At 42.8% G+C, this 23615-nt stretch overlaps 2 protein-coding genes across 4 annotated transcripts in view; one reads left to right on the plus strand and one right to left on the minus strand.

Annotated features, from left to right (window-relative positions):
* Window positions 1-614: 614 nt before the first annotated feature.
* Window positions 615-12264, plus strand: galnt3 (UDP-N-acetyl-alpha-D-galactosamine:polypeptide N-acetylgalactosaminyltransferase 3 (GalNAc-T3)). 2 transcript variants are annotated; one of them, XM_052521989.1, is made up of 11 exons: window positions 615-833; window positions 2219-2797; window positions 5785-5957; window positions 6558-6707; window positions 7079-7313; window positions 7487-7604; window positions 7792-7992; window positions 9295-9426; window positions 9639-9740; window positions 9857-10009; window positions 10214-12264. In XM_052521989.1, the coding sequence occupies exons 2-11, from the start codon at window positions 2298-2300 to the stop codon at window positions 10325-10327; spliced, it is 1878 nt and encodes a 625-aa protein (XP_052377949.1). In that variant the 5' UTR covers window positions 615-833; window positions 2219-2297; the 3' UTR covers window positions 10328-12264. The 2 variants fall into 2 exon arrangements, with proteins under 2 accessions (XP_052377949.1, XP_035629241.1); XM_035773348.2 differs by lacking the exon at window positions 615-833 and adding an exon at window positions 1665-1892.
* Window positions 12265-12555: 291 nt separating this feature from the next.
* The window catches only part of csrnp3 (cysteine-serine-rich nuclear protein 3), a 70364-nt gene continuing 59304 nt past the window's right edge, over window positions 12556-23615 (minus strand). For both annotated transcript variants that reach the window (XM_035773349.2, XM_035773352.2), the window contains 4 exons: window positions 19613-19780; window positions 17035-17294; window positions 16489-16785; window positions 12556-16267 (listed from right to left, as the gene is read on the minus strand). In XM_035773349.2, the coding sequence (XP_035629242.1) occupies window positions 15122-16267; window positions 16489-16785; window positions 17035-17294; window positions 19613-19757 (1848 nt within the window). In that variant the 5' untranslated portion in view covers window positions 19758-19780 and the 3' untranslated portion in view covers window positions 12556-15121. The remainder of the gene's footprint in view (window positions 16268-16488; window positions 16786-17034; window positions 17295-19612; window positions 19781-23615) is intronic.

Below are 23615 nucleotides of genomic sequence, written 5' to 3' on the forward strand. Positions count from 1 at the left end.
CCTTGATGAAAACCTGCTAATGATCTCAGACTGGGACAACGGTTCACCTTCCAACAGACAACGACCCTAAGCACACAGCCAAGACAACGCAGGAGTGGCTTCGGGATAAGTCTCTGAATGTCCTTGAGTGGCCCAGCCAGAGCCCGGACTTGAACTGGATTGAATGTCTCTGGAAGGACCTGAAAATAGCTGTGCAGCGATGCTCAACATCCAACCTGACAGAGCTTGAGAGGATTTGTAGAGAAGAATGGGAGAAGTGTCACACCCAAGACGACTGGTCTGAATACATATTGAAATTTGATATTTCCGTTTCTTATTTTTAATACATTTGCAAAAAAATCTAAACCTGTTTTTGCTTTGACATCGGGCACTGTGTGTAGATTGATGAGGGGGAAAACATATATTTTATCAATTTTAGAATATGGCTGTAACATAACATAATGTGGAAAAATCTAAGGGTATGAATAATTTCCGAATCACTGAGACTTGCCTATTATTCGCATAAGCTATTCGCCTATATCAAATATAATATAAAATAGAGACGGACTAGTCCTGCAAATGAAAAAGTCACTTCCACAACTCGGGGAGCTTGTGATCTGTAGGCTATGTACCAAGAAGGATAGGAGAACAGTCACTGTGAATTGTGTCCCTCGTTGAACCTACTTGACAAGACTCCTACTGCGCACCGGAGTATTCATCCTCCGAATGTCTACGGTGTCCACGTCTTATCTTTACCACCTTAAGCATCGAACACTTTACGAATACCATCTGCCAGGGCTGACTTGGCAAACAGGAATATGTTGGGATATGTCTCAGAGGGTCCAACATGTTCGGTGAGTGGCAGATGTTCAGTCATTCCTTTCCTTAAGCCTTGAGATAAAAATTAATAATAATAATTAAATGCAAGGTTGGACTTTGATTCTACTGTAAACCCGTAACATTAAACGGATTTGCCTGTCGTGTAATGCTCTTTACCATCTGAGGAGTTCTATAGCTTTCTTAGGTTAGCCTACTGTATGATACTTTGTAACAGATGCGCTTGAGCGCCCTTGCTTGAATATTTGGCAATTCTGATAAACAGTTCGAGTTCGAATTGTATTATGCTTACTATAATGCAACACGTGTACACAATCTAACATAGCTCATGCCCGATGTTGATCTGTTAAAAAAACCAAAAAATTGTCCTAACTTATTTCTGCAGTATAGGCTAACCCGTATTCTGTAAGTGACCCATTATTCTTCTGGCCTGATTGGTTGCAGAGAGGTATAGGATACGTTCATCCGATATGTGTAACCCAGCAACAGTCTCAATGAATGACTTGCTGAACAAATCCATGATTTTAAGAATTGATACCATTATATGATCAGACATATCCCGGTGTAGACTATTTCCAATAGTGCATGAGACAAAGTTACTCTGCAAGATGACACTTTTTAAAAATTGGATTTAACCAAACTGGGCACAGCGAGTTATAACTTTGCAGCTGAAGTAAATCAAAGTGACGTTTGCAACTGACACAAATAGACTCATACTTCATGCGCCAAATGACAAATTCATCATTTTTAAGCCACTGTTTTGCAGTGTTTCACTAATGTAACAAATGGGATGACTTTAGGGCTTTGACAAAGGGAGATCCGCTCTACGCACGCGTGCCAAATATAAGGGTTCCACCCTCTACCTGAAAGGAGCGCACCTGGATCCAACGAGACGGAAGTAGTTTGCAAAGGTTGAGAAACGCTGCACAACTGTGTTCTTTTTGGCCAACAATTACTCTGGAATTCCACGTTATCTCGAAGATGATTCTCATTTAGCGATATGCTCGATAAAACTTGATGGACTTTTAAATCAATCATTTGGAGTCCATTTCCCATCCTTTTTATGTAACGTCCCGGTAAGTCATATCATTTTCCCGAAAAGAGTGTGAAAATGCAGGACTATGACGAGATCATTTTTATAGTAGCCTGGTCATTCCTGTCGTTTACTAGACTGCTGTATAGTAGCACGTTTTCCAACTCTTTTGTTGGACAGTAAGTTGTGGAGAAAAACAATCGCAAATCTTGTTACATTCCTGCTTGTGTATGGTCATAATTCAAAGTGGCATAGAACTTCAGTCTGTTCTCAGCTTTGAAGAAATACGTGTTTTCCGTTCATGTGAGACTGAGTTTTGTGATCCTGCTTTTTACCTCTTGTTAATTTGACACATTTGTTCTTTTTAAGGTTACCTCCTCTGGTGGTGCAACTGACTGGTAGGTGAAGTACTGTCTCAAAGCTATCTACCCCACACATCTCCAGAAGAATGAGTGGTCTCCGCAGAGTTCTCAGAAGGCGTTTACACCCCTTAAAACTGGTGATAGTGGCCCTTATTTTTGTCACATTTCTCTTCCTAATACAACGTGAGGTAGTAAGCCAAAGTCCCTCCCTAGAAGAGCCCTGGCTGAAGGAGATGGCTGTCAAACGGGATGCCATGCTGGGCATGGTGATGGGTGCTGTCAATAACTTTAGGGACGCCATGCCAAAAATGCAGATCAAAGCCCCAGTGCGTCAGCATGACAATGCAGGGGACTTCTCCTGTTTGCCAGGGACCTACACGGCTGCTGAGCTGAGGCCAGCCCTGGAGCGTCCACCTCAGGACCCCAACAGCCCCGGGGCCTCTGGGAAGCCCTTTCACACAGATAAACTGAGCCCTGCTGAACAGAAGGAGAAGGACCGGGGAGAGGAGAAACACTGTTTTAACCTCTACGCCAGTGACCGCATTTCTCTCAGCCGTGACCTGGGTCCTGATACCAGACCACCAGAGTATGTTGTCTCTCCATAATTGACTGGCTGTATTTGTGCTCTTATCACAGTTGTTTCCATATCCATGCTCTAAATTCTGTGGTGGAAAAAAGTACCCAATTGTCATACTTGAGTTCAAGTAAAGATATCTTAATAGAAAATGACTCTAGTCACCAAGTAAAATACTACATGACTAAAAGTATCTGGATATATGTATGAAGTCGGAAGTTTACATTTGGGGTTGCAGGGTAGCCTAGTGGTTAGAGCATTGGACTAGTAACCGAAAGGTTGCAAGTTCAAATCCCCGAGCTGACAAGGTACAAAATCTGTCGTTCTGCCCCTGAACAGGCAGTTAACCCACTGTTCCAAGGCAGTCATTGAAAATAAGAATTTGTTGTTAACGGACTTGCCTAGTAAAATAAAGGTAAACATACACCTTAGCCAAATACATTTAAACTGTTTTCCACAATTCCTGAGATTTTAATTTGAGTAAAAATTCCCTGTCTTAGGTCAGTTAGGATCACCACTTTATTTTAAGAATGTGAGATGTCAGAATAATAGGAGAGAGAATCATTTATTTCATCACATTCCCAGTGGATCAGAAGTTTACATACACTCGATTAGTATTTGGTAACATTGCTTGCTTGTACATGCTTTTTCATTTCTGTCCACAAATGTTCTATAGGATTAAGGTCAGGGCTTTGTGATGGCCACTCCAATACCTTGACTTTGTTGTCCTTAAGCCATTTTGCCACAACTTTGGAAGTATTCTTGGGGTCATTGTCCATTTAGAATACCCATTTGTGACCAAGCTTTAACTTCCTGACTGATGTCTTGATGTTGCTTCAATATATCCACATAATTTTCCTACCTCATGATACAATTGATTTTGTGAAGCGCACCAGTCCCTCCTGCAGCAGGGACAGTCCCTCCCACAACATGATGCTGCCACTCCCATGCTTCACGATTGGAATGATGTTCTTCGGCTTGCAAGCATTCCCCTTTTTCCTCCAAACATAACAATGGTCTTTATGGCCAAACAGTTCTATTTTTGTTTCATCAGGCCTCAGGACACTTCTCCAAAAAGTACGATCTTTGTCCCAATGTGCAGTTGCAAACCGTAGTCTGTCTTTTTTGGAGCAGTGGCTTATTCCTTGGTGAGCGGCCTTTCAGGTTATGTCAATATAGGACTCATTTTACTTTGGATATAGATACTTTTATACCCGTTTTCTCCAGCATCTTCACAAGGTGCTTTGCTGCTGTTCTGGGATTGATTTGCACTTTTCACACCAAAGTACGTTCATCTCTAGGAGACAGAACGCGTCTCCTTCCTGAGCGGTATGATTGCTGCGTGGTCCCATGGTGTGTTTACTGGCGTACTATTGTTTGTACAGATGAATGTGGTACCTTCAGGCGTTTGGAAATTGCCCCCAAGGATGAACCAGACTTGTGGAGGTCTACAATTTTTTTTCCCGAGGTCTTAGCTGATTTCTTTTGATTCTTTTCCCATGATGTCAAGCAAAGAGGCACAGATTTTGAAGGTAGGCCTTAATACATCCACAGGTACACCTCCATTTGACTCAAATTATGTCAATTAGCCTATCAGAAGCTTCTAAAGCCATGACATAATTTTCTGGAATTTTCCAAGCTGGTTAAAGGCACAGTCAACTTAGTGTATGTAAACTTCTGACCACTGGAATTGTGATACAGTGAATTACAATGGTCTGTAAACAATTGTTGGAAAAATTACTTGTCATGCACAAAGTAGATGTCCTAACCGACTTGCCAAAACTATAGTTTGTTAACAAGAAGAGTGGAGTGGTTGAAAAACAAGTTTTAATGACTCTAATCTAAGAGCATGTAAACTTCCAACTTCAGCTGTATGTATTTGAGAGAATCCATCAAATCCCTTATATTAAGCAAACCAGACAACACAATTAAAAAAAAATATATAATAATAATTATAGACAGATTTGCACACTGCCAATTTACAAACGCAGCATTTATGTTTAGTGAGTCTACCAGATCAGAGGCAGTAGGGAGGACAAAGCGTTATATTTATAGGTGGGTAAATTGGACCATAATTCTGTCCTGCCTGAGCATTAGAGATGTAAGTACTTTTTGTTGTCAGGGAAGAATATATAGGAGTCAAAAGTGCATAGTTCTGTCAGGAATGCTGTCAAAAATATAAATTAATATAAATAGTGAAGTACAGATACCCAAAAAAACTACTTACATCGTACTTCAAAGTATTTTTACTTAAGTACTTTACACCACTGTCTAAAATGTATTGTCTCAGTGCCATATGCTTCGGCTACGTAGCCATGTAAAAAAATGTAGAGTCAATCTTGGGGTTGGTGGCCCTGTTTTATGATGAAATTCTGTCATTATAGGGTATATTTTGTAAAACATCCTAATATGATGCAAACATCTAAAGTGGGGTTTCTCCTCATCACATAGCAGCACCATCTAGTGGTGTTCGATAGAACAGCTTCTCTATTGAAGAATTCAGTATGCTTTTATGTCTTGTCTCAGTGGCTCAATATGAAACCAAAGTCTCATACTGAATGACCACAGAAGGAAGGAGATGACCATAATGTGTCTACAACAGAAATGACCGTTTTTACTCCAAGTCTTTGATATTTTCTTTGAGTTATTGAGGAAAATTTCACTTTAACCACAGGCTGAGTTTCTCTGTCTGAAACATTGTTTCAGCATGTGTGCCCAGTAAATGTGTCTGGGTCAAGAAACAGCTTCGTTTTGTTTGGCTAATTAAACAAGTCTGTCCATGTTCCTATTTTTAATGGGGTAATTTACACAGATTCAGACTGTCTGATGCGGTTGGCATTTCAAAGGGAGTCTCACATCCCAATGAAACAACTGAAACAGACACCCCTTTAGGGGAAGACTTCAGATGTTTCAACCACAGTCCTGCACTGAAAGGCCTCTCAGGGACCCAAAAATACCTTAAAAAAAAAAAAAAAAAACGTTTTAATGCTCTTTTGCAGATGTATCGAGCAAACGTTCAAGCGCTGTCCCCCTTTGCTGACCACCAGCGTGATCATTGTGTTTCACAATGAAGGCTGGACTACTCTGCTGAGGACGGTGTACAGCGTCCTCCACACCTCCCCTGCCATCTTCCTCAAGGAGATCATCCTGGTGGACGATGCCAGTGTGGACGGTAAGGAACTAACTGGCCAGCCAGGCAGACGGCAGGACCACCTTGTTTTCACTTGGAATTGATTTCAGTCGGCCTGCTGGGCGGCCCGCTGGTGTGCCATGAAATGTGCAGGCTGGAGCCCCGGCTTCTTGTGAAGGGGGTTATAGCAGGAAGCAGCACTGCTAGTGAATACTTTCCTAAGAGGGGCTAGCTAGTCCGTGGCAGTATGGAGAAATATGTCTGTTTTCTCTTGTAAACAGGCCCTAGGCTGAGGGAGAAACGAGTCTGTGGGTAAAAAGACGAGGGAGCAGGGAATGCAGCCCAACTGAGTGACACTCAAAGCCCTCTGTCGTTTGTTGGGAATAGCCTGCTATTAGACATCTGTACTAAAGCTATTTCCCTGGCCCAATAGGATAAGGCTAGGAACTGATCAGGCAAACTTGGCAGCTAGCCATGGTGTCTCTCTCTCTCTCTGTATGTAGTGCAAGCTTCCATATTGGGGGGGGAAGTTGAGGTAGAGGCCAACTCTCCCAGAAAGTGTTACAAGGTCCATTACTGTATCTTGACTGTCTGTTCTAGATCTGCATGGTCCAATGCTGTGGGCTCATTTCCTTTTCACAGACGCCTTGAAAGAGGAGTTGGATGAATATTTGAAGCGGCTGCACATCGTGCATGTGGTGCGGCAGCGGGAGAGAAAGGGCCTGATCACCGCTCGGCTACTGGGAGCCTCGGTGGCAACCGGAGACATCCTCACCTTCCTCGACGCTCACTGTTAGTACATGCACACCCACACCCACACCCCAGCACAGACATCAAACAACTGAGTCATCAGGCTGGAACAACCAGAACAGCTCTGCCTTTTTAGACACCTACACCCCAGAATACTAGCACTATGCAGATGCTGTTTCGGGCATGGCAGGAAAACCACAGAACAGTATGAGTATTCGAATGTAACATTTTTTTTTGGGGTGGCAGCCTGCTTTGGGTTGGCCAGGGAAAAATATCAAATCGGTGTTAATTAAATTGAGTTGTTTATACAACAGTCTTCTATGTTCCGTGCCAATGTAGTATTTAAGTATTTTAAAATGCTATGTTATGTAGTGGTTCTATTTTAATGCTGGTGGTGAATGCGTATCCAACAGGTGAATGCTTCAGTGGCTGGCTTGAGCCTCTACTGGCCAGGATAGCAGAGAACTACACTGCAGTAGTGAGTCCTGACATCACTACCATTGACCTCAACACTTTTGAGTTTATGAAGCCCTCGCCGTACGGGCAGAACCACAACCGTGGTAACTTCGACTGGGGCCTGTCCTTCGGCTGGGAGAGTCTACCGGACCACGAGAAACAACGGAGGAAGGATGAGACCTATCCTATTAAGTGAGAAGAACTATGTGAATGATTGAATGCCTATTTTTCAGGAGGAAATACTGACATGACAAACACCTCCCGTCTATCTACCTTGATAACTGGTTGTGAATGGTCTATTTTTCAACTGTGTGTAAACAAACTTATCGGGACCTTCTATTCAGTGGATATCTTTTAACCCACAGGACACCGACTTTTGCTGGGGGACTCTTCTCTATCTCCAAGGACTACTTCTATCTCATCGGAAGCTATGATGAACAAATGGAAATCTGGGGCGGCGAGAATATTGAAATGTCTTTCAGAGTATGAGCTGATTCACTTGGCTTTCTAGTTAGAAAACACCTTGTGTTAGTGTCATCGCTGCTACCTTTTTTTTCCTTTTTTTTTGTGATTCATTCTTTATATCTTTGTATTGAGCAGTAGAACCGAACCAACCGGTTACCAAGTATGACTAACAGTGTTGGGTGTGTTGCCTCTGTCTTGTCTGTAGGTGTGGCAGTGTGGCGGTCAGCTCGAAATCATCCCTTGCTCCATCGTGGGTCACGTGTTCCGCACCAAGAGCCCCCACACCTTCCCCAAGGGCACCCAGGTCATCGCACGCAACCAGGTGCGGCTGGCCGAGGTCTGGATGGACGACTACAAGGAAATCTTCTACCGGCGCAACCAGCAAGCCGCCCAGTTGGCCAAAGACGTATGTGGTATTTCTGAGTGACATTGTTGTACGTTTTAAACCCAGCTAGGCAGGTTGATATCCCGAGAAATGGGACAGGAGTTCAAAAACACTTAATCTATTCCCTAACGTTATGTTTTAGCAGTTTGCTCTGGAATGTTTGCCCTGTGCTATATCCCACATGGACATATGAATGTTCTCATTCTGACTGCAGACCACTTCTTATCCCCCTCGTAGGACAAGTTTGGGCAGCCACAGACTGATGTGATTAAAAATAAAAAAGTATGCGATTAGTGTTTTGGAAATAGTCTTCATAAATTCTTAAAGAAAATGTTAATCTCATCTTGTAGCTTTGGTGTCATGTTCCCCAGAGAGACTCGTTATAGAGGCAGGGACCACCTCTCTCTCTCTCCCCAGAGTGACTCATTTTAGAGCACTGACCCCTTAAACAAAGATCATCTTTTGGTTATGTATCGTCTGAACACAGTTGAATGTACAAACCCATTCCCCTGAGGTCCCTGGTATGCACCGTAGAACTGTGTCACTATGTGACGTGAAATGAATAGTATCCTTCTAAAAAAAACTTCTGCTGGCCTCCAGGCTATTAGGTGTTTTAGAGTTGTTAACAGGCAGGAAGGGGAGCCTTTGTAGGCAACAGAGTCTGTTAAATGACGGGGATTCGTAGTGCTGCTGTATCAGGTTTTCTCATCTCCACGCCATAAACAGTCCCCCCTCAGGCCATGTGTAGTTGCGTACCTCGGAGTGAAGCAGGCCAAGAGGCCCTCTCCTGCTGCCTTCAAACACCCCCCTGTGTCTCCAACCGCTTCAAGGAGCACAGCTACAGACGTTATCGTCGCACACGGTGGCTTACAGCATCCGCGTCATTATCTCTCTCGAATGCTCTCGCTACTAAAGATCTGCCCGGAGAAGCTCTCTGTTCCTTGGAATACTCTGCGTTTGTGCTGGCAATAGGCAAATCAATGGCTGAGCAATGTCTGCATGCGTTCGTTCGAAACGTTGATGGCATGAATGAATTTAAATGAAGCAAAGAGAGGGAAAAGTCTGTCTTTTTTTTGGTTTTTGTGTGTGCCAATTACTTGAAACGAGATCGGGCAGCCTGAAACTCTGCCATACATGGTGCTGTCTTCAAGCAGTCACCCATCAACCATGGAGCTCCAGCACTGGACTGACTGTGGGGATGTGGAAATTGACTTTTTCCTCCCAGTCCAAAGCCTGGGCAGTGTGAGTAATGAGGAAAGTTCCCCCTCCCCCCACCACCCCCCACCCCTCTTTAATGGCTGCTGCCTGGAATTGTTTCCACAGAGGGCCTTCGGAGACGTCGGGCGTCGTGTGGACCTCCGGGAGCGGCTGCAGTGCAAGAGCTTCTCCTGGTATTTGAAAAATGTGTATCCAGAGGTCTTCATGCCTGATCTCAACCCGCTCCACTTTGGCTCGGTAAGTCCCCCCTCTCCCAGACTCTTTCCAGACCACAGAGAGCTTTCTGGCAATAGTGGGTTTCCACTTAGCATCTCCAGAGGGCTCCGAGGAGAGCTCCAGGGTAGGCCAGGGGAGAGAGTGTAGCTCCACACTACCTAAGGTTGGGAGGTGGCTGGGCTTGTTTGAACAGCTTGTGTGTCTGACTGAAATCACTTTCCTTGTGCTTCCAGGTGAAAAATTTAGGTAAAGACTCGTGTCTGGATGCAGGGGAGAACAACGAGGGAGGGAAACCGCTGATCTTGTATCCATGCCACGGCCTCGGAGGAAACCAGGTCAGAGGGAAGGGAATGAAGGGACTGGGTTCAGTCATGAAGGGAATGCTAAGTACTTTCTCGGTCACTTTCAAAATCAAAACGATTACTTCTGGTGTTTTTTGTGATTCCCTCAGTATTTTGAGTACTCGACCCATCATGAGATCCGGCACAACATTCAGAAGGAGTTGTGTTTGCATGGGACTGATGGAGCTGTGAAGCTGGAAGACTGCCAGTATAAAGGCCGCAATACGTTTGTAGGAGCAGAACAGAAGTGGGAGTTAAGGGAGGTGAGACCAAATACCCACATTTCTATCCTAATGGGCTCAGTCAACATTTCTACTTGAAAGCCTGTTTTTCTTTTTTTAACTGTCAACTATTATGAAGTTGTTGGGCGTTTGCCTTGTTCTCTTGCATCATCTTCACCATAGAAGTGGATGTCAGTGATTTCCTACTGAGGATGTTGGTGACTAATCTGTTTCTCCTCTCTGTAGAACCAGTTATTCTACATCCCAGGATGGAACCTGTGTCTGAGTGCTCGTCATGAGCACCCCTCGTTGGTGGCCTGTAACCCCTCAGACAGATACCAGCTGTGGCTCTACGTCTGACTACAGGACACACATGGTGGACGATGTGTGCCTTGGTATCCTAGGACCATTAGAACAAGTAGCAATTGGCGTACATTTTTGTTACGTTTTATTATCGAAGTTGAATTTGTATTTATTTTTATACGTAGAAGAACTGCTGCTGGAAAGTTTGCGATTTGAGGAGAACGTGACCTCGGGAAGGAAGCGTTCAAACTGATAAAGACTGTTTGTTTTACTCCTTTTAAAAAAAAAATCATGATTTGTGTAAAGGAATTGTTTTTCTTGTCTTACACGCCAAATGCTCTCTGTAGATTGACGGAGATAGCTAGGACTGTGGAAAGACTTTGGATGGATACTGAATGAAGAGAGATTTCTTTGAAGAATACGTTTTTTTTATTTTTTATAGTGTGTACTTCGGCGGGAAATCAACATTACATTTTATTTAATTACCAAGGTTTGTTCTTTATTGCCCACACTGAATAATTTATTAATATAAATGTGAAAACCAACAACAATGGACTGTCAAATAATGCAGTAGTGCACTTGCCTCTTGCACAAACTGAATAACTTCGATGTTATACACCAAAGACTAATCAAGGTTTTTTTTTTTCTTCTTTTCTATTAAAGACATGCTCCAGAACAATCTATGAGGAGAATTACTTTCTTACCTCAATTAGCCACAAATCCATTTACTGGAAGCGGTGCAGTGCCATTTTCCTTACATTTTCCCCCACGTGGGCCAGCCCCCTAGCAATTTGAGTTCCAGCCAATGAGGTTCAGTCCCTCGGCGTGAGAAATTACGTGGGACACATATGTGATGTATGCAATTTTCTGGGATCATTTTTGGCTTGTAAGCTCTACTTTCAGAACTACTGGCTAAGAAGTATACGGGGAAACACACTTTTTAAAATAGATTATTATAGGTTATTCAACATCTACCACTACTGCCTATTTTTATTATGTGAACTAATCTATCAGATGTGACAGGAAACCACTAGATATGCATCCTCCATTACCACTACTAGAGGGTCTGATTCCCCTCTCCTCCAGCTGGTTTTCCTCACAAGCAGATTGAGAATGATGTCTATATGTTTGTCCAAACAGTGCCTCTCACTTTATGAACAGCTAATTCTGATCAAATATGTGTCCAAAGTGGCATTTTAACCAAGGGCTTGAGTCATGTAGTTTTATTTGGCACCTCTAATTCATAATCGTCCGGTATTTGCAAGATAAATAATTTTCTATTGCTTGGCTGGGGAGTTCAAAGGTGTTTTAATCATGTATACGGTTAACCTTTTTGAGACTTTATCACCATAGCATTTTTAAACACAAATCCAGTCACTGCTGTGGTATTTGAAAATGACCTGTTGTGTACAATCTGGTTGATTTTCAAGTTTAACTGCAATGAAATAGTTTTTTTTTCTTTTTTTTTCTTTGAAATCTCTCTTTACAGGAATTCGCTAGATTGATTGGGCCCTGCCAACTTTTTATCAAAAATCGAATAAAGTTTTAGATGTCAGGGTTTTAGGGAATAATTTAAGGTTGACACATCTTAACATGCATAGTTCTTTGGAATGTATTTTTCTATATTTGACAACATTTTGTAAAATAATTTTCTTTAATTAAATGAATGTACATGTTTTTGTATGTTCATGGGGATTGGAAAATGTATATGTAGGCTTAAATGGGATCTGTAGAAAGAAAGGGAAAAATGTTAACTTGGTTTACAACATGGAATGTATGATTGTATTTTTTTGAGTCAAGTCTCAGAGCTCCCAGTAATCACACAAACGTCAGTGTTTCGATGCAAGGGTGTTGGCTAGTTTATACGAATCGATGGGAGAATGCTGACTGACAATGGAATGTTAGAATTTTGTTGACTATTTGAATATGTCTGGGACTGATAAACAGATGGGTCTATTGCAGTCTGTCAATAAATTAGAACCGTGTGCCTTTTATGTTTGGATCCTTGAGGTTTTCCATTTTAGTAAAAGGAACTCTGTAATGAGTACAATGACTGAATACGGCAGGGGTGTCGAACTCGTTCCATGGAGGGCCTAGTGTCTGTTTTCTTTTCAATTAAGCCCGAGATGGTGAGATGAGATCATTAGTAATTACATTTTTACATTACATTTAAGTCATTTAGCAGACGCTCTTATCCAGAGCGACTTACAAATTGGTGCATTCACCTTATGACATCCAGTGGAACAGTCACTTTACAATAGTGCATCTAAATATTAAAGGGGGGGTGAGAAGGATTACTTATCCTATCCTAGGTATTCCTTAAAGAGGTGGGGTTTCAGGTGTCTCCGGAAGGTGGTGATTGACTCCGCTGTCCTGGCGTCGTGAGGGAGTTTGTTCCACCATTGGGGAGCCAGAGCAGCGAACAGTTTTGACTGGGCTGAGCGGGAACTGTACTTCCTCAGTGGTAGGGAGGCGAGCAGGCCAGAGGTGGATGAACGCAGTGCCCTTGTTTGGGTGTAGGGCCTGATCAGAGCCTGGAGGTACTGAGGTGCCGTTCCCCTCACAGCTCCGTAGGCAAGCACCATGGTCTAATTAGTAATTAGTGACCTTCATTCATCAATCAAGTACAAGGGTGTGAAACCTGTGGATGCCAGGCCCTCCGTGGAATGAGTTTCACACCTATGCTGTATGGCATGAGTACCATTCTCCACCATTTCTTATGTTCAACGGGAGAGGGCGCTGTGCACAAAGGAATTCATCCTTGACCCATCCTTACTGGGTTGTTCAAGCTAAACGTATAAAGAAAAACAACACATGGTTTCATTTTATTTAAAGGTCATGTATTGTTAAAGCAAAAACGCAACAAAAAAATTGCATAACATTTTGGCTTTATCTAACGTTAAGAAACCAAACACACATTGAAACATTTATACCATTCCATACAAAAAGTATTCTGTTTCACATTATAGTAAGCGATATAAGGAAATCAGGCACATGGAGCTGTACGACTCACAACCATCATGAAACGAGCAACATTTTAGACAGAAACATGTTTTTATCCAATACAGACAGTTCAGTAAAGCACAATAAATACACATTTCAATATAGCATTCATAATAAATACTGGAAATCATAAACACAGCAGAATTACTCAATTGGATGCAATGTTACTGTATCTTGCCTTCCCTTAAATGCTTTGGCACTGATACTGTACAGTCCATAACATTAGCACTGATTGGCTGACAACTGGATACACTTTGTTTGCCAATGAGGTGAGGTAACATTATTTTGTGTTTCAGTCAGGTGCAGAATCACAAATCAAGTAGTGTTGGTTGAATAGAGACAAGGTACAGACTTAGACAGGGATACATGCAGGGCTGCCCACTCATTTTATGGAGAGGGAATGTTGGTATTTCATTGTAAAGGCTGTCCCTAACGTTTTAATACAGTTGTAGCAATACAAAATCTGGAGCATTCCGTTCAATGGCCTTACGTTCAATGGCATTCCGTTCAATGGCCTTTTCTCCCAATGTCTTTTCTCCCAGGCTGATCTGTCATTCTCTAACTTGGCGCTGATATGAATCGTCGGCTTGCTTGATTGTCCGACCTCAAATGCCTGATGTGGCTCTCAAGAGTATGACATGGCTTTCATTAAAACCTTCGAAATGCCCTGTTATTATTGCTCTTCACACTTCAATAATTGTGTCACACCATAACGTTCTCGTCTGTACAACCAATCTCTTCAGGTATTTACTGTCAGTTGTCATAAGAGAGTGGAACGTTTGTGTAAATATGTACTTGATATCATTTCCCTGTCCAACTCAGCAATACCTATGTTGTCCCCAGTTTTGTATTTTTTTATAATGACATGTTTATTTTTAAATTAAAGCCCCATAAAATATGATTTACTGATCATATTATTGTCCTGTTGTTCCCATATATTTGATAGCTGTATATGGTCTTTGAGAGCTGTCAAAGTACTACACTCGTAGTCTAAACACTTGAATGTTTCCAATGAAATGATGCTCTTGGCATTATAATTCAAAATAAATAAATACAAGTGGTAGTCTGTTTCAAGCTTTTCCAGACCATATAAAAGCGTGGATTTACAAGTTTGTACAGTACATTGAGACAGATTTTATCAACCCAAATTGACCATGGTCAATTTCTCGTAAATGCCATTGAAAGACCCAAAAGAACATGCATTTATAGTTATCAAAACATAAGTATACACATACTTCAGAACCAATAAATAAACTGTGACAATATTTGTTTTGCACATTTGACACAGACATAGAAAAGTCCCACTTACAATATATGCTTAAAACTTTACCTTTAAAATTACGAGATACAATGCACAGGCTTATAGCGTTCAGTTTTTGTTGACTGATTCCATCTTGCACTTTAGAATACTAGAAATCAGCGGGTTCATTAGAAATGTTTCTCATCATGGAACCTGCAGCTAAGTAATGTCAATGTAATGTATGGTCTTGCGAATTACTTGGAAAGTTTAGTTCCCATTAAAGGCCATAAAGATCTTCAACACTTGGTCAGCCTTCCCACGGGCCAAAAACTGGTTGAATCAATGTTGTTTCCACGTCATTTCAACCCAAAAATCTATGCGATGACATTGAATCAATGTCGAAAACTGATTGGATTTGCAAAAAATTATCAATGTAAGGGCATTTAGTATTTTCTTTCACCTAGCTTTTAACCTAAATCCAGTGACACGGTAACATTTGTTGTTGATTTCACATTGAATTCACGTTAGTTGACATTGAACTGTGCCCAGTGGGTCGTTCATTAAGAAAAGACACAACATGAAGTCTACAGACAGGCAAGCTAGGCCAACTAAACTGGTGCGACCTGGGGGAGATTCTCTGCTAATGCAGGTGTCTTTGTACTGTCTGCTAGAGAAGGCCCTTCAAACAAATCATGAGCACTAGACACTTCCTTTGGCTGCTCTGCTACAAAACACTTCCCATTACTACCGTAGCCTTCCTGGGAGCTCTTATTGTTCAGGTAGTTGTTGTGGAACTCCATCTGGCTAATGCCCCCAGGCTGCTCAGGGAATGTTCCTTTAGATTGGACCATGTTGTTTTCCAGGTCAGGTGTGCAGCAGCCCATGCCAGTGGTTGCTGCTCTGCCGTTGGTCAGGGTAAAGTGTTGATTGGTGTACTGTTCCTCAGCCTGGTGGGGGTAGTCTGTGTAGTGCTCTGCCTTGTCGGCCATGTTGAATGGTCCTTGTGGCATGGCCCCGTTGCTAGTGCTAACTGGGTGTGGGAATGATAAGGCCTCCCCGTAAGTTTCATTGGGTTGGCTGGCCGTCCCGTTGGCAGAGGTAACAGCACTGGGGTTCTCCTGCTGATAATACTCGGCTTGGGAGCTGAGTAAATAAGAGTTTCCATTCATGTGCTTTTCAATGTGGTTGTCCTGTGGCAAGGTGCCATCAGAGTAACACAACACAGAGGACAGGGGAACAACCTCTGTGTGGGACACAGGCGGCGTGCTCACACCATCCTCAAAGTCCTCCGACTTCTCCTCCTCATCCTCCTCCTCTTCCTCAGAGTCACTGTTAGCCAAGCTCTGAGTGCTGGAGTCAGACAGTCCGCTGCATAAACTGCTGTTGTCCTCTTCGTCCTCCTCATCCTCCTCATTCTCTTCATCGTCCTCATCCTCATCATCTAGAGGCTCTTCCATGTTGTCAGCTGTCTGGAGGTGCATGATGGCAGACTGTTGAAGTGTTGGGTCTGTCAGAGAGTACTCCAGACTATGTTGGGTCTGGACCAGCGGGTTGCCGTGGCTGTGGCCGTTGCTTTCGCCATGGTAACCATTGGCAGGGGAGGCCTGCTGCTGCTCGCGGCTTTTCTCCAGCTCTAGCTTCATGATGGTGTGCAGGAAGTGGGTTCGTACACGGATGGGGTTAAATTCCACCCGGCCGGCCGCGTTGCTACACCCCTCCTTGGTACAGCCACAGGGAAAAGACATGCGGTCCACCTGTAGATTGGACCACATTGGGTTATATGACCATATATTCTGCAGTTTGCATGTAATAAATACATTAGTGTAATCCTTTTGGCAATATCAGATAAGAAACTGTAATTATATAATGCTTTTTCAATAATGGAGTGCTTTCATCTACAGCGTCTAAAATATTTGATCACTTAACGATACATCAGTGTCAGTATGTCTGGGTCAGACTCTACCCAGAGATTTACCTGACATTTGATTCCTGCTACGCTGCACGCACATGTCTCTGGGTCACAGAACACTCTGCAGTCACAGCCACAGTCCTCCCTGGACAACCGGATGGCCCGCAGCTCGTGCTTCTCCTCCACGTCAATTTTCTTCACCCCCGAGGTCCGCAGCAGAGCCCGACGCTTCTTCGTGGTGAGGGGCTGGAGGAAGAAGTACTCGTCCACCTCCGTGTTTTCCAGATCAATGTCATCGTCAGAGATGTCCTCAGCCGTGAGCGTGTTGGCCTCCTCCGACTCCACTGTACCGTTCTTAGTCAGCTGAAAACGAACGAGAGGGGATCAAATTCAGTCCGGTTTGAAGAGTAAGCAACCAGCCCGAAACAAATGCCATGCTGCATCTCAAAAGAGGATACAGAGTTAGCCGTTGAAAACACGTTCTGGATTTCTACGAGGATATGCTATGTCAAAACTGTGCATGGAGTACCGTCTGTTTATCACGATGCATTATATCATCTCCCTGTGTGCAGTACATTTCATTAGCTCAGTAGCTTCCTTTTCCTTCAATACCTTGAGTTTAATGGAGTTGATCTTCTCCTCCTTCAGATGATCTCGGAGCATGTCTCTGTGGATCCTCTCCTGCTCCAGGGCAAACTCTCCCAGGGAGAACTGCCTGACACAGCTGTGTCTGTTGGACATGCCCAGCGTACTGCCTCCCTGACTGGGCACACTGGTGAAACCCTGGCGCCGGCTGAAGTAGTACACCGTCACGTTCTCAAAGTGCACCCTCCTCGTCCTCACACGCTTCTCTCGCTTCAGTATGGAGTCAGCTAGAGGACCAAATGACAACACAAGAAGTGGATGGTTAAAAGGAACGTTAAAAAGCAGTGAAAGCTGGCCTACTCATACATGAATAACAGGGGGAAACAGGGTTATTTGTTCATACATGAATGAAAGATGAACCAGTTCCACGTGGTGGAACCACCAGTATGACATAAAGCTAAATTTAACCATCATTACAGCATACAAGAACAAGGACACTGTTCTTGGGAGGGAGGGAGGGAGGGAGGGAGGGAGGGAGGGAGGGGGGGAGAGCATAAACAATCCCCCTCCCAGGCCTGGATGTAGAGTCACTTTCCCAGCGGTCACTTGAGGTCAGACAAACAGGACAAATGGGGACCATCTGGTTGGTGCAGCTCTCCACTCTGTGCCATAAGGGCAATGTCTTCATTAACAACATGGCAATACCAGTCTGGGCTTCACGATTGGAATTTTTCTTTATTGTCTTGAAAAAAGGTTTATAAGTTGTTGTTTCGGGTATCCACATGGTTTTCATGGTTTTGCACCCTGAAGAAGGCACAGTGATGTCGAAACGTTGGTGTTTTTTTTACCCAATAAATTACTGGGAGGTTATACATACGGAGTGTGTGGCTGTCTTTGTTTCTAAAGCTTGCAATACCTAACATAGTTGTATATTTCTCTGTATTTCTTCCGTTTTCTTGTCCATATCCGATGAGGGTTGCCTCAACCATTTCTAAAAATGTATCTTTGAGCATACATAGTAGCCCTTTTCAAAGACCTCACAATTCCAAGGATGCTTCACTAAAAGCAATCACACCAGGAGAGGAGCTGGGTTATTTCTTCAACACTAACGTGACCCAAGACAGGTTTGTTCTGTATTCCCCAGGAGACAATGCTACTGTACATCTCAGGAGCAAGCCTGATACATAGTGGCACCTCTTTAGTGGGGAGAAGCTGGGGGAGCCATGTGTTGTGCTGCATAGTGCAGACTAGAGCTGAGAGTAGCGTCCTCCTGGTCCTCCTATGCATCTGTCACCAAACGCAACATAGATCTGTCCCCTGAGGAATCATCCACCAAATTTTTCCTATGAATAACATCGTATCTGCTCATAGAAAGATACAGGTCATCTAATACACAGTTCTTTTTATCAGCGGCGCCATCAGTGGTGCCTGCCAAACTGGCTGTAGCCTTTCCAATAAGTAGCTGTGGAGCGGAGAACAGGTTCACTCGACTGAGAGATTCTTAGAGAGGCTGACACACCAACAGCCACACCAATAGCTGCAATTACTGAGCTCTTCAGTAAGGCCATTCTACTGCCAATTTCTGTCTATGGAGATTGCATGGATATGTGATTGATTTTATACACATGTCAGCAACGGGTGTGGTTGAAATAGCCAAATCCACTAACTTTAAGGGGTGTCCACATACTTTTGTATATATAGTGTACAGTGTGTACCCTGAAAATATATGGATATGGAGCCACCCCAGATTTGGCCCATGGGGGGGCGTGGCAGCCACTATAAAAAAAATCAATAGGCCCATATATTGCCCATATTGGTGGCCATTTTAGGTCCTACCGTTATGTCAGATTAGCTCAGTCACCAATTTCTCAGCCTCTGAGCATCACAGAAGCACACACTTTGTTCAGTGGCTATGAAGTGGCTATGAAAGAAATTGATCAAAATCTGTTCATAGCATGGTAAACATACAAAAACGTATGTTTTCAAACATCAAATTTGACTATACATGTGAGATTTTTTAAACCTGAATTATTTTTGAGAAATTAAACCATTTACTTGTTTTACAAAAACCTAATAAAATCTAAAGTGTTACTGCTTGACAGAGAGTGTCTCTTTGCAATCATTACCAGTTTGGGGTCAAAATGCCCCCCCCCACACATAAAAATATGTGGCCGATTTCAGGGTTAAAGCACACAGATTGATCCAGCTTTTTTTCTTTCCTCTTCAACTGTGTTATCGGAATTATATTCCTACTGGCCATGGGTTGATTTTGGCTTCAGAACTCAGAATATCAGTCATCACAAGTCATTATTGACAATAGGTTTTCTAACCCACTCAACATCCATTACAAAAGCAACATTATGATGGATTAGTAACATCAGAATGACACATGCTTCATTAAAAAAATGAATGTCTCTTTCACTAATGTACAATATGAACACTGAATGTAGCTATTTGTTTGTTCTTTCGACACTGTGTCAGTGTTGAGCATATCAATGAGTGTTTTGTAGTGTTTTGAGTGTTTCGTTGACTGTAGGGGAGAGAGCAGTGTGTGTGTATGTGCATGTGTGTGTGTGCTTGTGTGTGTGGGAGCCAGGTGACTCACGGGTGAAGGTACCCGAGGCCGAGGGGTTGACACTGTCGCTGCTGTCCCCGCTCTCGCTGCAGGAGACCTCGTAATCAGACTCCCGCAACGAGGAGCACGGCGAGGAGGACACCTCCTCAAACCGTCTCTTAAGTATTCCGCTCATGGCCTTCCTCTCCGTCTCCGCCACTGCAACAATCAACAGGGAAGGAAGGTAACACATGATTTAATGCCCAGCTTAGGCCCCGCCGGTCTGGCCAGTACTCCTCAACACAGTCAATTAGCAATGAGTCACAGAACACAACACTCCCAGCTGCTGCAACATCCCCAGCTGCCCCCCCCCCGTAGCAAAGGCTGCAGATTACATGATACGTCTACCTCAGGAAGTTCATTCTGCTGTCTTTGATTGAGTGACCACAGAAAAAGGACATCGAATTGAGATTGTTTCTTCTGCCCTGTCCTCGTGATGGTATTCATAAAAACACTGCCTGACTGTTGTTCAACTCAATAAAAAATGTATCACAAAAGAACAACATGGGGTGAAAATGAAATGAGATGTTAATGCCCAAAGCAGGCTTTTAGTATCCGGCCACAGCACCATATGAAAAATTAAAAACATTATGTGACTGTACTTAATTGCTGTTGTACATCAGAAACACAATGAATGCATCCAACCGGCTACTGATTGAAATTATCCACTGGCTTCAAAATGTATTAATGACATTTTAGGGGAAATTTAAAAAGCCTGACTACAGCCTTACTTATTCTGGGATATGAAGTCAATTTAAATATGCCTGTAAAAAGTGTCTGATTGTGTGTGGGTGTGTGCGTGCGCACGTGAATGTGTGTGGGTGTGTGCGCATAAGATGCATGCATGTAAAAATCAAACAGGGATTTGTGAAATGGTTAACGTTGCACATTCAGTGCTCCTCCTTAGAGGGGTTCCAATCTGAGGCATGATTTGTAGTATTTAGGGGGACATTTTGAGTGACATGGTTATACCTTTTATAAAAGAAAGTGGACATTTTCCAGAGGACCGGGAGGAGCACCCAGAGGGCTGTAAAGTGCTATTGGCTGAATAAAGGAACCTGAGTGTTTAGCTAGCTTTCAGTGTCACAGAGACCGAGGAAAGACCCTGGTTGTGTCCGAAATGGCCCCCTATTCCCTATAAAGTAGGGATCTTGTTAAAAGTAGTGCACTAGATAGGGAATAGGGTGCCATTAGGAATAGGGCACCATTCGGGATACAGCCCCCTTTCTGAGTCCCTCATCTTCCCCGATGCCACTGCACAGCAGAAGACTACAAGAGAGGCCAGTGGAGAGCAGCCACCAGTGACAGCCATTAAACTCTGACTGATGGTGCAATTCAACCAATCAAAACAAGAGCAGGCTCATCAGTCAACTACACAGATACTGAGTGCCAAATTAGGCTACTGACTTTAAGAAGTCTTACTTTTGTAACTGTCAAACACAGTTTTTCTGGAACTTGCTATACCCCCCCCCCCCACAAATCATGTTACATCACTTGGTCTTCAGCCAGTCACTGTCTGCATCAGTAATCTAGTAGCAATTATTTGCGTTATTACACAAACGATAGTAATTGCATTTTGTAGAGACCGTTATCATACAGATAGATAGCAGAGCTAGGGAAGAATGACTGGCAGCTTCTCTCTCCGACTCCTCTTTGTTTTCGACACGGAAATAAGGAAACAAGACTTCCGAAGGACAAGCAATTGAGGTAATGTGTGAACAATGTGTGAGCAAAAATTTTTGCTCAATTTGAGCTGAATGTATAAAAACTTGTTGAGTCGAATTACAAATTCATGAGTGCCTTTGGAAGGCAACACTGCTGTTGGTTCAGTTATATGACCAAATGTTGACCAAATACGTAATCATATTGCAGCTGGTTGCCTTACAATTGTAGTTGAATCAACAAACTCAGATCGAAGTGAGCTGAATTTGAACAAGGTTGACAAGTCAAATTACAAATGTACGTTTGCTCAAAACCACTGAAAGCCATACCCATCATTATCATATCAAATATGATCATATTTTCAGAATTGTTTGTTTCAATATCTGTGTTTAGTTGATTAATATCTGATGCTACACTAACATAAATTAAATACATTTTTCTAAACTAATCCAATCTGTTTATATGACATAGGTCGTCTCAATAATCAACCTTCCCTACCCTGGCAGTCATACTCAATGCAGGGGATTAAAAGTTCAAATTGTTAGATATCCTCACTCTGTCAGGATTCCAATAGGAATTATGCATCACTTTGCAAGCCAGCATAATGGCACTTGCAATCTTGATATGGCCTGTTAACCAGGAGTTTCAACTAGGCCCTCAAAGAAAGGCCTTCTGATGTATGTAATACTGAAAGGTAGAATAAATTCTCAAGTTAAATTGTCTGTTCATTGTTCACTCAACCTATAATACAAAGTTGAGTGAACATGCAATTTAACTTAAAAATGCATGTTTGTTCATCTATATGCCAAAATGTTAAGCAAACTCACAATCCTATTGCAGACGGATGCCGTAAAATTGTACGTTAAATCGACTTTTACATTTTATTTTGACCATGTGTGGTAGTTACCATGACATAGGTCTGCTTGCACCTGGAGGAGATTCAACATCGACTACAGTACCTTGCACTGTGGAATGTCCAACGTGAGGCGCCCGCTGCATGTACAGTAGGCAACTCATACTGTTGACGCCAATCACTCTGTTCCATTGTCACTTGAATGGATCACAACAAACTCTACATACTTTGATCCAAACCGATCAGCATTTCCATTCATGAAATATTGAATCAGTCCAGAATGGCTACTTGACCTTATCATTTAGCATCAAAAGGTGCACAGATACTGCAACTTATCAAAGACTGCCTGAATGCCAAGATAATTGAAAAACTTGAAAGACTTTCATTCACCTTTTGGGTCATTCGGTGTGAAAATGAAACACCGTAAATATCAAGGACATTGAGCAGTTTCCTGTAACCTCCTGAGCCTTTCTATGTAGACTATAATCAACGGAGGAAACGTAAAAAGGTATAAGAGGGTTAATACCTATTTTTCTACTGGTATCCAACTGGGAAGTTGGACAATGCTCCATGTAATTCAGGAGAAATACAACATAGTATGGACATTTGAGTTCCATTTTTACAAATGGTATGGCCCGGCCCATACAATGTATGTCTATTTTGTCATTATTTTCAGTAGTTCCCCATTGTTGAAAAACCATTCGTATTCTTAGCCCTCAGCGGATGCTGCGCTATTCTTTGATAGCCAAAGTGGTTTCCATGGAAATGCTGATATACTAGCACAAATAGTGATTTCACAGTGATACTCCTCCAGCCCTATGTCTGTGAAACATAAATGTCACTGCAGCTCTACATCTGAAAACGAATGAATACAATATAGATTAAGGAGGATAATCATTTTTGAGGAAACCACACAAATTAAGAATATTACAAGACAAATATCCTATTACCAACTTCACACAGCACCACAAGTACACAAATAGAATGTTCTGTAGGAACAAGGATCCCGATGTCTCATTTCACACTGTAGCTATCCCAAAATAGACCCACCCGGACAGGGTAACATCATCTGTATTGTAACACAGTGGCTAATGTAAGCAGACTCCACTTCTAACAGCACAAGCCAGAGAACAGAGCTCGTTCCTCCTCTACATCATGCAGTTCTTTTCTTTGTCTCCTCCAATGTTGTGTTCTACCTAATCAAGGCTGGGAATACACCACGGTGCATGAGAAAATGCTGGGAGCAATAATGCAGCAAAAGCCTGCTTGCAAAGCCCCTCCCTGTGCTGGCTTCACTGAGCGCACACACATGCACTGTACAAACCAACTGTGTTCCTTTAGGAACTGTATCCACAGCCCGCGGTGGCACGCTCACATTCTGAATCCAACGGACAATCTCCCCATTCATTAGGTTCGCAAATCACCATCAACAGAGGTGACACACAAGACTCACATTGCAGATCTGCTATTATATGGAGT

Source organism: Oncorhynchus keta, chromosome 7 (assembly GCF_023373465.1).
Source record: "Oncorhynchus keta strain PuntledgeMale-10-30-2019 chromosome 7, Oket_V2, whole genome shotgun sequence".
Taxonomy (NCBI): Eukaryota; Metazoa; Chordata; class Actinopteri; order Salmoniformes; family Salmonidae; genus Oncorhynchus; species Oncorhynchus keta.